The sequence below is a fragment of the Temnothorax curvispinosus genome, unplaced genomic scaffold, assembly GCF_003070985.1.
Source record: "Temnothorax curvispinosus isolate PA1 unplaced genomic scaffold, ASM307098v1 QBEX01006657.1, whole genome shotgun sequence".
Lineage (NCBI taxonomy): Eukaryota > Metazoa > Arthropoda > Insecta > Hymenoptera > Formicidae > Temnothorax > Temnothorax curvispinosus.
Window position 1 is genome coordinate 125,085 of NW_020216437.1, and position 18,296 is coordinate 143,380.

The 18,296-nt window shown below is 41.1% G+C and overlaps 1 protein-coding gene across 3 annotated transcripts in view; it reads right to left on the reverse strand.

Annotated features, from left to right (window-relative positions):
• LOC112456121 (serine/threonine-protein kinase 26) overlaps window positions 1-18,296 on the reverse strand; it is an 86,249-nt gene that overhangs the window by 42,661 nt on the left and 25,292 nt on the right. For 2 of the 3 annotated variants that reach the window (XM_025018452.1, XM_025018451.1), the window contains exon 2: window positions 8,058-8,353. The exons of the other annotated variant lie outside the window; for it this stretch is intronic. In XM_025018452.1, coding sequence (XP_024874220.1) covers window positions 8,058-8,231 — 174 coding nt within the window. In that variant the 5' untranslated portion in view covers window positions 8,232-8,353. The remainder of the gene's footprint in view (window positions 1-8,057; window positions 8,354-18,296) is intronic. 3 annotated transcript variants of the gene reach the window in all.

An 18,296-nucleotide genomic window follows, 5' to 3' on the forward strand; every position in this document is an offset into this window, starting at 1 on the left:
ACGTTACCGTAACGGCACTGTCAGCTGTTTGCGATTACTCGTCCTTCGATACGCTGCAAATGTGAGTGATGAATCGCGTAATACGCATTTGCCATAACGAGCAGATAATTGCGGGAGCAACGGATCTATCGGGCACATAAGCCAAAAACCTCTACAATAAAATTCTGGAATAAATTTGAATAAGTTTTACGAGACAAAGTTAGTCCGGGTTACCTTACAAGAAAAGTATACCTATATGCGATCTTTTTTCCGTAAGCTTCAACCCCAAGCTTCTAGCCGACGTTTTTATGGTGACACGTTTCAATCTCCATAATAAATGCTTCCTCGCTAGTCGGTATCATGATTTATGGGACACGTCGCATCGACAATTTTGAGACGCAAGATTTACACCTCGGCTTACCGCGGCAAGCCTTCGAAATGACGGAGGCTGCAGTTCCCATGATGCTCGACTGATGCTCTGACAAATAAAACATGAAGCCGGCATAAACGTCAGTAAATACTTGATGACACCCAGTCTGGAGCAACGGAATACCGATAGACGGCGGGACTTATTCGGGGCACCGAAAGCTTGCCAATTTCACCATTGCCAAGCCACCAGCGCATCCCCGAAGATCCTTGAATGGAGGTGGCGGCGAGGATGCCAAGATAGGACGAGTAGGTGAAATATTAGATTTTTCGAGGTCGTAGCAAAGCAAAACGGTGGCTGCTGCGATATGTACATACGTCCGCGCGCATGGAAAGATGCGAGAAGCCGAATGCGCACTGACGTGAAAATGTCAAGTATGGCGGGGCTTCGATACCGCAAAGCGTTTTGTTCTCGTTGGGTCTGAAGGTCTTTCCTCGAACGGTACGCTAGAGCTGTGGCACATTTTTATAAAACTCGGTCACTTCGTTTACTCGAAGAAACACCTAGGTGTTTATATATCGCGCGACAGCGTATATTATACATTATATAGTAGCGCAAACTCGTACGTATCTGGTAGTTGAAAATAATATAGAATTTGTTATTTCTATTTATAAAATTTTATATTGCTTCGACGTTATTCTTGATCGCAAGAGATAAAGAGTTGCTGGCAACAAATTTGCGAATAAAATAAAAATACGATGTATTAGTTTTTCCGAACTGTCGCTATTCCATCTTCAAGGCAGAATCTCTGGAACCCTCGCATTATAGATACATCGCACGTTTACATATATTCATGACGATATTTTTTACGCCGCGCCGTCTCGCACGCGATATCCTTCATCGATCATAAATATTCCACGGTGGTCGTAATCCTGGATTTATCTATCTATCCGTTTGTCTATTTGAGTGTGCGTCGCGCCGCGGTAAAACGTTTCGGACAACCGGTGAAGAAAAGCGGAAAACCGAACGGTCCATTTCGCCGCGAAGATTGACGCGTTGAAAATTGCTGCTTAAGTAAAACCTCGAGAGGCGAGTTATAAAAATGGAGCGCCGCCAGGAGCGAAATGCATAGAATGAATACTGACTGATATTAACGCGCCGAAAGAAAGAGGACAAAAACGTTGAGTGAAAACAATCATAACTTCATCAACGTAATCAAACTTCAATACCGTGCCGAGTATTATCGCGTTACATGAATTGCATGAATCGAAACGACTTTTGCGAGTATAACATGTAAATATCATAGCATTATCTAGGAGAAGCAAACGTTCTTCCAAGGCACTAGTTATGCTATATATCTAGAGATCATTGCACTCTGGTAACCGCTGTATAATTGGATGATAGGAATTCGAGAGGTCGATGAACGATGGAAATAATTAAATTTGGAGGCACGCTCGATCCGAGACAATCGAATAATGCAACAATTCAAGAATGAAAATTAGATTCGGAAATTTCATCTTCTGAAAGTTGTAACATTTATCATCGTCCCGTAGATCCAAATCTCTGAAACTTTGGTAATTCGGAATTAAGTTTCGAAGATAAGGGATAAAATTGAAACCTGAAATTTCAAATGCTAAATTAATTTAAAAATACGATAATCAGAGCGGCGCTCCTCGTAGCGCATAATTTTCTAAACAATGTTACTATATACGTAATTTTCACCCCTATTTTCAACATGCTCGTCGTTCGTTCTTGGAAACCGCGGTAGCACGAAATAGGATTTTTTTCGTCGTTGCGAATCGACGAGATATTCGAAATGTGTATAGCCACTGGCGATTACCGTTAAACTGGAAACCTTCGGTCCAAGATCGTGGCGGTTCTTCGTCATAAAACTAGCTGCTCCGTACTGTGCTTCCGAAAGCGGGAAAGTTCGAATTTTACGATCAACCCGGGGCGGCGATAGCGGTCCCCGCCGACATCGGAAAGCTCGTAACCGGAAGGTACACCGCGCCGGTAAGGTCATTACATCGTTACCATTAGGCGACCTCTGGTCCCTCCCTCTAGCCGTAGGGCCGGGGTGCAGAGCGGCTTCCTGCTACTGGTCAACGACGGGAAGTGCACATAGGGTGCATTAATGGGCGGGCGGTAACGTAAGTGTTTAACGGTGTTACTCCTCCCGACGCTGAGACCAGCTAATTAACCGATACACCGACTTCCTTGAAATGAAACTTGTGTGTAAAAGTGTATAAAAAAAGAAATTTTGTCCTAACTCTATTGGAAATTTTTCCTCTTTTACTCCTATAATATAAAACACGTTACCTTGCTACGAAATTATCGCTTGCGATAGAAAAAAAGTGGAAAAAGGGAAAATGTGCGAAACAAATTTGAAGATACTAAGGATGATTAAATTTTTCAGCCAGTTTTCTTTAAATCAAGTTTCTATAAAATATATAAGAATTTATGTGTGTGTCAAAGACATTAAAATGTGAATTATGCAATTTGTATCTTGCAATATTACATTTACTACAGATTTTTAACCCAGTTACGTGCTAACAAGAATTGTAAGTGCATTGCAAGGTGACAGTTGAGATGCATTCGAGTGGGCTGACGGTAGCGGCAGTAACAATTGGCGACGAAATAAAAAAGAAAAAAGACTTCGATGTAACGAGATAAGACTGTTGTGTAATCGGCTGTACGACCAAAAAGAAATCGAGCACGTACGTTACTTCCCAAACGATTCCTCTTTGCCGTGAAAATCCCAAATGAGTTTCCGACGTATTCGCCAAAAATTTCTGTCGACTGTCTCAGACATCTTTGAGCACCCGGTATTCGTATTCTCCTTCTCTCTTTCTCTCTCTTCGAACGAATATCCAAAGCTCGACTATAACTAGGCACGTCCGCGCGAGAAGCTTTGTGTTTGGGGCGATGATCGATTGTTCGATGTAATATCGAGTGTATATTATCCGAACGACAAACATATCGGCATGCTCCGTTTGCAACGTGCCAATCTCCGGCTGCACATCCCTTCGCTTTTAACAGTCTACCGAATCGCATGCTGTCATGACGATTCCGCACATAGTTTCGCGATATGAATTCTATTGTACAGTTTGTGTAGAATATGAATCTAACGACAGTATCTAAATAACTGATTACATATTAAGTACGGAAACAATTATAAAAAAAAGTTCTGAAATAAAAAGAATGAATGCGAGGAAAAAATGGCAGAAACACGAAGATCTGAAGAATTGGAATAAATCGGCAATTTAAATGTTGGACGTAACGGGAATCCACAGTTTACAAAATCATTCACGGGCCGAAATTAATTCCTGAATCTCATCCGTGTATTCGATGTATTTCCCGAATACGAACGCGTATTCCATTCTTATGCACACATGCCAGAAGGCGACCAGACGACGACTGGTAATGCGACAAGAACATTTATACGACATTCGTAATACAGGCAGTGTAGAGAAAAGAATTCGTGTATTTTATGGATTTGAGAGTTGGCTCGGTATTATACATATAATAGAAGACGACGTCGCGGGATGACGTATCGAAACTTCGGGGTTTATGTTTGTATAAAACCGACGGAGAAGACTGTTATGACAGTCATAAAATAATTGCTATGACCCATGCCGTTCCCTGTTTTATTATCGTACGACAGAACGGAGTACCATGTCGTAAATTAAACTTGATATTCTTATCTCGTGTTATTTGACGCACGACGTGAGACTTTATTCCCGCCTTTATTCTGTATTTAATTATTTCAACATGTTGTATAAATATGATGAATCCATAATTGAGTCGAGACAAGCGATAATACGGTCGAAACTCGACTCAAAACCATTTGCGTTAAGTAACTGAACGAGCGACAGAACGTAATTAAAAGGAAGATGGAGGATAATGTGCCGTATACGAACCAATTCGCGATCTAATTACGCGAATAGCGAGCTCAAATGCCATTCTCGAAATTGTCGACCGGCTGCTGCTGTCTCCCGCTGCCGCTACTGGTAATCACCTTCCGTCCCGGAAATGACGATCAATGTAATGACGTCGACGGCGTTTTTTCCATCGGCGTAGCGGCGCACTAGCTATCTGCAAAAGCGGCATGGCTGGCCAATTTATCGGGCATTAATGATGGCGACCGACGGCGCGTTAAGTGAACACCGTTTATAATCGCGCTGATTACAGCCAGGTCCATTGATTGTCCAAGCATAACCTTGGCAACGCGGGCGAGATGCGGTCGTCCGGTTTTCCCCTCTGGGGTAACATCATCCCTCCGCTTAGCATCGGCGAGAGGGTGAATTTTCGGACCGATGGATCCGTCTCGCTTCGCCGACGCGTTAATGGAACGCATCAGCGTTTTGCAAACGCGCCCGACTCTTCGACGCGGTGTTCGACACAAAATCGTTAATACAAAAAGAGAATGAATAATTTTGCATAATAATTCGAACGTGTCCTTCTATTCGGTGAAAAAGAAATTGCACGTGTAAAAAATTGATAGCTCATATAACACATATATTCGCAAAGATTTAGTCTGAATCTCTGAATATTTGTTACAAAGGAAATATTGATATCCGGTGACTATTCATATACGTTTGCCTAAACTGCGAATAATAGTTTATTGATTTTTCGTAATAGGGTCGTCATACTGAAAAGCGCACAATCGAGATCCCCTTCTCTCTTTGAATCTTAACCGATTGGTTTTTACTATTGTACAATCGATCTTTCTCTCTATTCTTTCATCTAAGATTAAAAGCTACGCTTTTAATCATAGCTGACATTTTTTATCATAGCCATCCTTTGTTGGTCTACCAAACCGAACTCAGGATATAAAATCCTCCAGTAAATAATTTTTATATAATATTATTTTGAGTTATTATAATTTTATTTTTATACAAAGAAATATAAGAGAAAAATCTAATAGACTATCGCTTTGAAGTTTTATCTTCAAGGTAGACTTATCAAGTTATAAATCGTATTTTTAAGCTTAGAGTTGCGAAGCTTCCGATTTTCCACCTCCATCAGGCATTTCTCGTACCGTTTGATATAATATATTATATACATGGAGTCTAGCCACACGTCCGAAGAGATCGAAGCCCTTTGCGAAGTTATTTCAAGACGAGAGCCAGAGAAGTCGCACAAAGCGGAGTCTCGCCGTGCTTCGAAATCGAATTACGCGGCGGTTGAGAAACGACGCGAAGACTGAAGGGCGAAAGATAGGTAGGAAGATACAACGAAACAACAAGGGAGTTGGGCCGATGGGGGATGGAGAGGCCTCTCTCTCACTTTCTCTCTGTCTCTCTCTCTCTCCGGGTATAAAAACGAGTTATACTCCACTTCACCTTGATATATTTAACTGCCTTTGTCTTTTATCATATAGCGGCGCTTTCACCCCTTGAACGCGTTTAAGGGAAGGTGGAACGTGGGAATCTTGTTTTTTTTTCTTTTGGGAAAGCTTATTTAACCACTTACACTCTATCTACCAAAGAGAGATCAAATAAACTAAGCGAAACCACGTTAACATTACAATAATAATGGCAGCAATAACAAATCTAATAATAAGTTATTTTAGCTTCTACGAGATTGTAGTAATGCAACTACAGTGAAATCAATTACTTCTGTGATAATTTCTTATCATCGATATTATACTGATATTTTATCGCAAGTCTTATAAAATTTGTCTCGAACTGTCGCGACGGTATCGATCACATGTTTGAAAAAGAAACCTCCCGCGAAGAAAATAAAATATTTGGAAAATCCAGGCAACGTCTCGCCGACTGACACAAGGGAGATGATGGACAGGAAGACGAAGAGCTACGAAAGTCTGTAAAGGCGATGAACGGTTTAATCTAGTTGTTAATTTATAGCGAATCCTTTAACATGTTCGTTATCAGGATCGAATAGCACAAAGGACTTAATCTCGCTACTTCATTTGCATACAACCCTCTCGGAGTTCCGATTTGGCTTGAGAAAGGGTGAACCGACAGATGCAATTAACTCATTCGTAGTCCTCCACCCCTGACTCAAAAAATAAACTGTCCGCTGAACGGCAAACAGGATGCAGATCGCGCCGCAGAATAATAAACCTCGACCGTAATTCGAAAATAAAATGGTGGAAACCGGGAATAAGAAGATATCCCCGAATGAAAACTGCATATTATTGGATTTTATCATTTCATTACGAAAATTGTAATAATGCGATAAGACGGAATAATTTTAATTTCCACCAAATTCTAATGAATACGATAAAAAAAAAAGAATTTGCAATTGGGAAGAAACAAAATGTCACAGTAAAAATAATTTTTTGGTTGGACAAGAAAGATTCAACGGCGAATGTGTAAGAATATAAATATCGAAAATCAATATCAGCTTTCAAAAAATAGATTTCGTGTAACAGGACAAATTCTATCTCCCGTTCGAGCTCACCGTGCTTTACCGCTTATATAAAACAAATTCTGTCACATCGTGTTACACCGATTCCCGCAACCGTATTTCGAAATGTTTCGATATCAACCACTCGCTGAATTCTCGATTTCCAATCTTTCAGTCGAGTGTACCCTGGGAAATTGAAACTGAAATACCTTGCGCCACTTTAACGAACCGCATGAAATAGAAGATTCGCGGGGAGATTCTAAAATATTAAACCGATATAATCCTCCGTGTGCTATGTCAGGTAATACCGTGTGGTATTTATATTTAACCACAGCGCCGCGTTTACAATCGAGTTTAAATTTTCAGTTTTCAATTTATCACTGGCGAGTCTTCCGGTCCAACTATCTCAAATTAAAAGAGGATTACACCGTCTAATGAAAATTTTCGCGCGCACGTGTATGTGTGTGTGTGTGTGTGTGTGTGTGATTCGTAAGTTTTACTTACGAATCTTACTGAACGAGAGAATGTTCTGCGAAACATCTTTTATGAAAAAAGCGACAAGTAAGAAAAGGAACGGTTTGCCATGACATAAGGAAGATTTTTCATGGGTAGCTCTATTTTTGACGAAATCAGAAAAATGAATGTCATAGATGAGCCGAGAGGAAACGGAGTAAAAGAACGACAAAAGGAAAGGAAAAAAATAGGATAAAACTAGATTCGCGACCACTGCCGCGTTCCGTAAAATCGTCCGCGATGTCAGCGAAATCGTCGCGTTTCCTCGGGATCGCTTCTGTAACGCGAAAGATAAGACTCACCCTTTGCGCCGTAAACGTGATTTCCCTCCGAGTGGAAAAATTTTCTTTTCTTCGCGTTCTTTCGCCCGACCAAAAGGAGCATCCCGCCGAGCCTTTTCGCTCGGTTGATAAAAATCCTTCTAAATCTTGCCGAAGCTTGCAAAAGCCGGTACCCACGGGACGATTCGCTCTGAGAAATACTGTCCCGTTGGAAGACGCGAAATTTGCATCTAACGACTCGCGATCGCGCAAATAATCTTCTGTAGAAACGCGCCGTCGTAAAGAAGTACTTGAACGAATTGAAAAGTGGGCCTACCTTTGTGCCTCAAACGGATATGCTGTCAAACGGTGAGACTTAAATTCTTTTTTCGTGAAACTCAAACAAGTTCCAACTTTCTCGTTGAAAATTACAGTTGGTATTTGAATTATTCGGTACAATACACCGAAATTCTCTCTTTGTATAACCGCGAGGTATTATTTTAAGAAAGCTGAACGAAGGGACGTCGAATATAAAATTTCGACGAAAGCGCAATTCCACTTACCGCCCTCGTGCTGTACGCCTGGTTCACGTTGTTGACGTTGTTATTGATGTGATTGTTGTTGTTGAGGTGATTGCTGGTGGAGTTGGTAGTGGAGTTGTTGTTGCTTGCGTGATGATTCGAGTGGTTCCCATTGTTGTGCTTGTTATGCTTGTGCAGCACCATCGCGGCGAACATGTCGAATGTCTACCGCGCACCGTAAGCACGCGGAACGAGCAGGATAGTCTTTCGAAAATGCGCCGACCTCACTACTCCTCGTTTCACCGCATGACTCGAGCCGTCCACTTCGACTGACCGAGCTAAAATACCGCGCGTTCGATTCGTTGCGACAGTCAACAACAAATGTGAGAAAATTGTGCGTCTGGTGGATGGAGAGACCTTCAAACTTTTTATAACTCTTGGAGAATCGAAGAATTTCTTTCTCGATAAATTTTGCAATATGCTCGAAAAAAATTTTCTACTTCAATATGTTTTGCTTATCCTAAAGTAAAGACATTAAGACACTTGCCTTAACAAATTCGTAATGTCTTTCAGTTTTTTAAGATTAATAGAGTTACAAAAGGATAGTCGTTTACCGAGATGCGTGTAGAAATTGCGACAGTAATAAATTGTGCTTCAGCTTCAACACTGAAAATCGAAAAAACTTCGCTCGACTTTCGTCTAAGATTCTGGTACACAACAGACGATTTACTGCTTCACGAAGAAAGGCTAATTTCATTTCGGCGCCTGCGGAACGACGAGGATACCATGCGGCTTGCGAATCCGTATAGGAAACCGCGTGTAATCGAAGCACAATTGAATGAGCAAAAAAGCTTCTCGGACTTTCTCCCGTTAATTTCATTGAACGAACTCACCGCGTAATGGAAAACAACGGCAAAACCGCAGATGCAGCAGTTGGTATCTTGTGATTGTTTATGATGCCGCGAATCGGGGTTCGAAACGCGTGATAAAGAATTTTCTGCTTATATTTTGACGGAATATCTGTCTTTGGACGCGAAGTACTTTCTTTCGCTCACTTTTCCGATGTGTATTATGCGCAATAAACTTACAACGCATACGCTTTACGAACTTCTCGCACCGCACTCGTCGGTTTAAAAAGACTGCTACTACTTGTAGAATAGCCAAGAATACGAATGTAATACGCGCGAATGTGTAAAGCCAACCGGAGTTTTTGCGGTAACAACAGCCAATTAGTAATTAGCGTAAAATAATTATTTATCCTCGTCATCCTCGTGGCCTTCGATGACTAATGCGCCGCGGCGATAATGTGGAGACTTAAGTGCAGCTTTTTACATCATCGGAATTGACAATGAGTCATCGATCGTAGTTAAATTGTATCACGTTCTTGGATCGTTGAACGCAATAGGTTTCTCTTGCGTAATCTAATAACGCGTATAAATCGCGGTTTCAAAATTTGTTATAAACTTTTTGATTAAATATCGAAAGATTATGATAAACGATAAAGAAATCATTTGTTGACAATCAAATCGCAACGGAATCAGAAATGCTTGCTACATATCTAAGGTCAACCGCGTTTAAAGGCGCGTTCGAAACGCGAGAACCGTTCTTGCAAATAAGAGAAACACTGCACGCGAGGAACGCACCGGCTGCCGGCACCTATCGATTTGTTATAAATAGTCAGGTGCAGCGAACTGCGGCTATTCATCTTCTCTCCCTCTCTCTATCTCTCTGTTGGCTTCTCCCTCCCTCCCCGCCACCATTTAACGTAGCAACCATCCATCCCTCTTTCTCTTTGGTTTGTGTAACGTGTAACGTCGATCGGATCTCCACAAACCACGATTTTCATTGTAAACATCGTTTACCACATGCTGCATATACGGAGGGATGTAACCTTCCATTACGTCGATCTAAGGCACCGCCGCGCCGCGGCCGATAAATTGTTTAAAGTGCCGTTTTAACTTCGTTCCTCTTTCTCTCTATCCTTCGATTTGATATATGAGATCCCTGTCACTTGTATTACCATATGACTTTGTTACGACCACATTTACTGCAGTTCAATCGTGTGTATATAATCCTTGCTCTCGAATAACTTTTTTTATATCTCAGATATCAGAGATATATTACGTGAGAGTATTACGTTTAAAATTTTATTTCCAACACATTTAATTTGCTTAAATATCTAAAATATCTCGATGTACCCATCATCATCATGCTGTGATAAAGAAAATATATGATATCAAGAGCTATTTTATATTTACAATTCAACATATCCTTTTCCTTTTGCTCCTACATAAAACTACTCATGATTTGAATAACGAGCGATCATAAAAACTGCCTGCAATAAATGTTCGCAATAAATTAATTAACTCAAGTCGCTGTAATTCCTGACAAACAAATACCGATGAGGGAATACGTTAAAATATAGGCCATCGTAACAATGTATTCAAGCAAAGTGGGCGATGCGTTGGTTGTCGATCTATCTGTGAACGGGGCTGTCAATACGAATATTTATCTGAAGAGTTAATGACGCAAACGGTATAACTCAAACGATTGTAACGTCCTACGAAAAGCCATTACAACGAGATGTCCTCCTCGGAAGACTCGTTGGTTCGTGTACCGTACGTATTTACTGTTAATTGGAATAGTTATTCGAACTCGGTCGAGCTGATTGGCCGATGCAGGATTGGCCGGATGTCTCGCGGCAGGTGGGGCTCCTCGGTCTAACGCACAACGTAACGCGGTTAGCGCCATGGCGATAATTGCGACCAGAACATCGCCTTGTAATCGAATTGGGTCGCGCGTGAATCCCGGTCGCCTCTTGCATTACGATCATCGTGATATTCGCTTCGCGCTCTTTGTAATTCCGCGTCGCGAAAACTACGTAGTGTATGAGATAAGTCGAGATAAATTCTTTAACAACGGATAGTCGAAAATGTATATGCGACTGCTTTTACAGAATACGATTCTGGAAATCCTGTTACATAATCGGTATCGGTGACACCGTTTTAACTCTCTGTGTTTTTATTGCCTGGAAACAGCCAATCGATTTACTCATGGCTCTCGAGCCACCGACAAGCGCGGATAGTAATGATCATAAAGTAGATTGTATAAAACCGCGATAATTAAAAACTTTTCCAACTTAATATTCAAGTCATGTTTAAGCCTCCGCTGGAGATCACAGCGAAAGAATTCAAGTTACATATAATATCGTTAATCGATTTCAAATTGTACAGAAAGCAATGAACCGACTGTCATTAAAAGAGATTGTTGGCTTGATCATTTAAAAAAAAAAGAAAAAAACAGATTATTGGCCGTAATCGAGTGCGTTTTCATTCATGCATCAACGGGATTCAATCGCGGTAACTTTTCCAATTAATTGAACTGAAATCTCTGTAGAAAAAGGGATTAATTAAATTTATCGATACGCATCGCGCCGCAATTGCCCATGGCAATTGAAACGAGAAAATCAAATATATCTATTTTTTCTATTTGTCGATACCTACTCGTCTTTTTATGTATTTGAAAAATACTGATCGTTGTAAGTTGATTGCATGTCTTTCTCGAATACTAAACCGATTGTTAAGATTCTAGACCTCTTTTCATTTTAAAAAATGTTGCAGCATAAAAAATTCATATCGTAATATAGAAACAGAATAATTTTACGTGCATGATTGTAGATTTCGTCGCGGAAAGAGTTCGTTGGTTGATTCACTTTGGGAAACGCCGTTTCGCAGGATTTTCCATTAACTGCATTGCCCTCGAGCGAGCGGCGCAATCCTTATTCGCGACGATAGGATGTCGACGAAGGATTTGGGCGAAGGTCGGTTCCAGTTCGTAAAGCCGAGCGTATAAAGTTTTCGCCGCGCGTTCGTTGTTTTGCAGAACGAAATCGGGCGAGTTTCTTGTCGTGCACCGGCAACGCGGCAAGGACAACGGCAGAGACGACGAGTTCAGACAAATATTTCGGCAAAAAATACTCCCTTAGCTCTTCGACATTACGCTACTCCGCTTTTCGTGTTTGCATGACTTTCAATTCTACAAGATTTCCGTCTCGCTTGATTCGCATTTCATTTCAATTTCAAGTTGAAATAATACATTTCAGCGAGCATGACTTCATTAAAGATTCAGGACTTAGTAAATAACGTATTGTAGAACAAAGTTGAATTAGATCTTGGAAAATTCGCCTTTGTAATATCGCGTATACATAAGTGAGAGAGTAGATTATGACACTAATGATCTCTTTCTTTCTCGCGATACTTGTGGAAGAAATTCGAAGAAAGTCGCGTTTTCTTTGACGAACGTTCTGTTTGGAAGAGTTCGAGCCCAAGCGATATTCCGCTTCACATGCAATGACGAGAGCACTTGTGTTTGATTTACGATACATTGGACAAGGAGATATTATAGTGGTGTATCATATAAAGATATTGAAAACTCGCCGCAGAGACGATTTACGATCACGTCGAGCAAGAAAAGATGAAACCGTCGTATAAAAACATCATGGATCTAGCGACTCCATTTTCTTCTTTCCCTCTTCACGCACAGGAAATTCCAATCGGTCATGTTATAGACTATCCATCTTTTCGCCAGTTGATATCTCAATGCATCAATGTCATTAATCCATTCCTAATTAATTAACCATAATTACGTAATGGACGTGAAGCAGACCAACTGGGTACCTCGCGGTAATAATCATTGAAACAGATGATTTTGCTTGATTGTCCATCTACCTCGCAGAAATGAAACAGTTACAATCATTTGACGTGTCTCTAGTATAACAATCTTCCAACTGCGCTCTAACTGTTCACGAACTGCTCGTTAGGCAAATGTGTTCAGACGCTTCGGAGCAGCGAAGTAAAGATTGTTTAATCTCACCGATGCGCTAAATTTTCGATCGGATGAAAAAAAAAGACGCAGTCTCAGTCCTAGTCGACGTATATTCCAGACGCAGCCAGAACTCGTGTAATCTACATGTTCTCTCGCGCAACATGCATCCATCGTTACACGACTGGTTATATAACGCACGTGCGCGCGTATGAGTATACATATGACGCAACGATGCATGTGCATCCCCGGGGAGGGCCAATATGGATGTAGAATATATAGTCGCACCGACACGGTACATGCAATGTCTACCTTTATCGAACTTTCGCGGCACGTGGAAAAAAAAGCGCTTAGCCTGAGCGACGGCGACCGGAACAAAGCGCGACGATAGCTGCTGGCTACAGAAATGGCTGATTTTACTACCGTTTTTTTTTTAATACGCGACGGCCGGGCCGTCACAACGAGACTGCCCGATAATTGTCGGAAGTGCAAACAAACCAATATCTACGATAAAAAATTGAATGTGGTCTATGTATGATTACCAATCTATTCAGCGGAGAAGATTTCTCCATTTTTGAAATTCAAACACACTAATTAGGCATGCTAATTAAGGTTGCCCTCATCAGCAATCACCGTGTATCGTATGAGGACTAATATTTGAACACAGTAGAATCGCTGCTAATTGCTTGCCGTTTCGCCCATTTGCTGCGCGAGCAAAAAGAAAGAGAATTAACAGCGTTTATATTCCGTCATTAAGCTCGGTTTCAAAAAATATATCGTGCAAACAGTTAGAAACAGCTGCTGCATTAACTTTACGCACGGAGGGTTTGGCCCTAAAAGAGTCTATTACGACGACAGAGTGATATCGCGTTCTCTCGCTCGAAAAAGTAATTTCACCGCTCAGACATGTCCGACATAACCGCGAACGGTATCCTGACAGCCGTCGCGCGGCTACGAGAGCGCATTGTCTGACGCGTTCGCGACTGTCTGTCGACCGCCGATAGGATTCATGGAAAACTGGCCCATAGAAATCCACGATGGCGGTGTCAAACTCTCCGGGTATCATCGAAAGAGAGAAAGAGAGAGAGAGAGAGAGATATGCGCGCGTGCACACACACATATCGAGGCATTGCCTCGGAGGCAAGGACGTATTGTTTGCAACAGACAGATTCATTTAAACTTGTCGTTTGCCGCGGGATACCCGCCGGAGTTCTCTCGGTTCTCCATTAAACGGCACTCAGACGCGAGCTTTTGCACCTGTATACATACGTTTCCGATCGCGTCGAAATTCATAACGCGCCGATATTTTTGGAGTCCCGCCAACAACTGGTAACGCGCGATACACTGTGGCCCACGGGTAAACTATCAGGAGTAAATTTTACCGTGCCAGATGAAATATCAGCGCAAATTAACAGTGTCATGTAGGAAACACCGATGCTTTAATTCATATCCAACATTTACTAAGGGACGCTCTGTAGAATCCACGTTAAATTAATTGGTGTGGTTTTTTTTTCGATAATATAGACGTGCATCTCGTTTACCTCAATTCCGCCATCGCCGACTAATGAAAGTCCAGCCGGCGCGCATTAATGGACTGAAAATTTATCATTCAAAGCGATTCGTAATAATAATGGTTGAAGTGATAAATGTTACGCATTCGGTAACAGGCTAGAATTTTAATAAAACGTTTCGGTCAGCGGTTGAACGCAGCCAGGAGCCATCTACATTAATTTCGTTAATGTCGTTTACGGACAATTAAATTTTGTGTTTGGACACGATCAGTACTCATTAATCTACGCGCCAAGCGCAGATTGCGATGCGTCGTCGAGCACAAAACGTATTTTGATAAAATGTGTTAATTATACACGGTAAAAAAGGATTAGCTACTATAGCAAATCTGGTTGTAAAATATGGCTAACTAACATTTTTTACAACTAGATTTGCTACAGTATAGCTAATCCTTTTTTTCCGTGTATAATTGAACGAAATTGCTTCGCATGCACTCTCACATCCTCTAGCTTGCGATCTTGTTTTATATATGTATTAATAATTAAATAGTAATAAACATGATGTTTCGAGAATCTTTTCACGATGTTGCAGAATTTTCACCGACAGGTTGCATACGAATGATATGTGACTTTGATAGGGTGCAATGTACGTAACTATATGCATTTCGCACGTTTGTCCATGGTGACTGTCCATTCTACTGTCAAATTACGAATGTGGCGTGTCATATATAGGACGCACGGACGTGTTGCTCATATCGAAATAGCGAAGTGGGCATATCGAACAAATGCACACGTAAAGGCAGTGTAAACACAGTGAATAGTACCTAATTTGCAAATGTAATTTCGCTTCAGCTAACTCATTATTTGCAGAATATATACATACATATATATATTTTTTAAATTATTGATATATATTATTAATATATCACAACCGAATAACATCATAAATTGTAAACAGACTGAAAAAGAGATTAATAGGATAGGTTAAAGCATTTTAACGGACTCTTGGTAATTACTAATTTTGCACGTGATAATTATAGCAGGTTGCAATTGACAATTTTGCAAATTTTATGTAACGCTTACTGTAACAAAAGCGGCCAATCTAATTTATGCATTTTGCAGACGATTTAACGACTTAATGAGATTGACGGAAATGACGATCGATAATTTTGTCAGCGGAAATAACCATCTAATGTGTCGGAGAGTGACGTTCACCTAGCTGTCCCGACTGTCAGCTATCCGACGTATCCACGGAATTCGAAATATTCGGAAATAGACTTGTCTCCATCATCTCTTACCTGCCTGAAGCGCCGTCTAAAAATACGACAGAGTACATTCGCCGAGTGCACGAGGGATCGATGACTGGGGTATTCGGTAAATGTGTTCCACGCAAACAAACAATAAAGCCGGCGAATGAGAAGCTGCGATAGTGAATAATATTACACGATAATTAGAAATGAAAACGGATGTTGTTTCAGGCACAATACACGTCAAAGTGGACGTTTTATTACGCAATATTAATTAAACAAAGTAGACTTAATTTCTTCGTTCAATAAGGGAGGGCAAACAACATCCTGCATATCAACGGTATCTTGATTTTACATGCACACTTGTGTTGTCACACAAAGTTTCTCCGAAAGCGCGATTAATCAACAACGGTAAACTCGAGTTGTGCGAATTATATGGTTAATAAAGTTTTGCGCAGCGGTATCTGATGGGAAACTCGATTCCAAAAGCCGTATAGGTATGCGGAAATGCGTAGTGACGCGATTGCGATATCGTATAATTTTTTCGCCTCAGTTATTAGACCATTTTTTATTAGAAACGATCTATGGCTTATAATGGCCAATACCATTTCCCTATTTGCGCTAGAACGCGCCATTAGAGTGAGAGGAACAGATGTGGGGTCAATGGAGTTTCGAAGAAATATGAAAAAGACGAATGGAAAATCGAAAGCCAGAACCAGGCAGGAGAAATTTTTGAAAATAACTCTCGAGTCAATTTCCAGGTAGTTATCTACACTGCCCGATATAACCTAATAGCTCGCGTGCCCCTAATGGGTAAAGAAACTCTCCACGCACGAAAAGCAACGATCGAAACTACCACGCCGCTTGCACGCACGCACGCACTTATGGAAAATCAGATTTTGCAAAATTACTACGAAAATTGCACCGTTGTTACATGAATTATGTGAAAATATAGCTCATGTGAGAAGTTCACGGTGATATTCGTCAATGGACTACGTCTTATATGAATTTAATTTATCGCGCAAATACATTAGTGCAATGATGCAAAAACCTCTCTATACGAAACAAGATATTTACTTTTATCCCGCTGTTTCAACGCATCATATACCTAGTGTGAGTCAATGCTCAAAATCGAGGTCATTAAATCGAGGAAACGAAAATTAGATTCCAATCTAACTTGTCTAGATTCCACGTCGACGGATATCGCAGCCCACACGTACGGTACACATAGTGTATGAAGCGGTTTGAAAGTAAGCTGTGTAAGCTGTGTAATTAATTCTTCGAAATCGTGGCAAACTCGCTAGAAAATCCAAACCCGTCTTACTGCGCGAATATTCAAATGTCAGTACCGCAACCAGTTTCGCGGTACTCTTCCGCGACGGAATTAGCGTCGCGCTATCCACTTATTAGCGTTAGTTGCTCAACGGGTAAATTATACGCGGCCGCGATAGCCACACGACGATTTTATACTGCCGGATAATTTAAGTTCTCGTAAGTAGTCTATGATGTATTAGACGTATAAATATATTGAACAGGTATCTGTAGAACTTTTATTTGCTTTTTATTTGAGAGAAAAACTTAAAACGCGAAGACAAGTTGAACCTGCAATCAAACTGGTCACGACGACGAAATTGCCAGTGGCATCATTTCCTGTATTTTTTTTTACATTAAAATATACAATTTACATTATAGGTTTTCTTAATATTCTATTATACTCTTCTCGGTTATATTAAGTCAAGATTTAATTGAAGAGATAAAGATATCCTAATCATAAGAACAATAAAAGCAGCAGTAAAACTGCCACATGCTATTTCTCCATTTTTTTCCGGGATGATATCGCGGAAGCTCCTCCGAGTCTCCTGGCGATACTTCTTTCGCTTCCGCACGGTTGTGCGTTTCTACTTCATTCGAGGAAAATGCCAGACGGCCCGGCGAGAGATCCCCAGCCCTATAACACTCCGGCGCGAGTATTATCAAAGTTCTTCCCCATAGACACCGTAAATCTTTGTGGGTGGAAGGAAAGGCGTTCCCCGTGGTCGGAGAGCCGGCACGACGAGACAAAGGAAACGCCGCGCTAAAGCCACTTTATCCGAACTTATCGTGTTTGCCTGTAACCGGCCTGCCCACTTTCAGACACCGCGGCGCATCGTGTCTGCCTGAAAATTCAATTTGCAAAATAGTATCGCGCAATTTCCTACGTAATTCACTCGCTGCGCCTGCAGTCGTCTGACAATGTTTCCATTGCCGCTTCATCCCGTTATTCCTATCCACGTCAGACGTTTATGGAAATATCGGTAATGTCAGGTATTAAAACGCGTGATAATGACGTTACGCGTGTACCTTAATGCTTTTCTCTCGATTAATATCTATACAATTCAATTTCATTGAATTTATTAACATTATAGTGTAACACATGTGTGTTATAATGGAGTATTTTTCTTATTTTTCAAAAATTAAGATCAAAGTGGTTGCGCAGATAGTTCTGTTCGCGTTAGTATCTTTAATATCGATCGCGACGATCAAGTCCACCACATTTCATCAAATTCCACGGCCACGCGAAAGTCTTCGGATCGGAACTCGTTCCATGGAATCGTCTCGTTCCAATGTGAACGGAGATATCTCTGCCGGGAGGAGACGCGCTCAAAGTAAGGAACGGTCGCGTCACGCGACGCCCATTTCAACAAGTCGCGGAAATCGGTACCGAT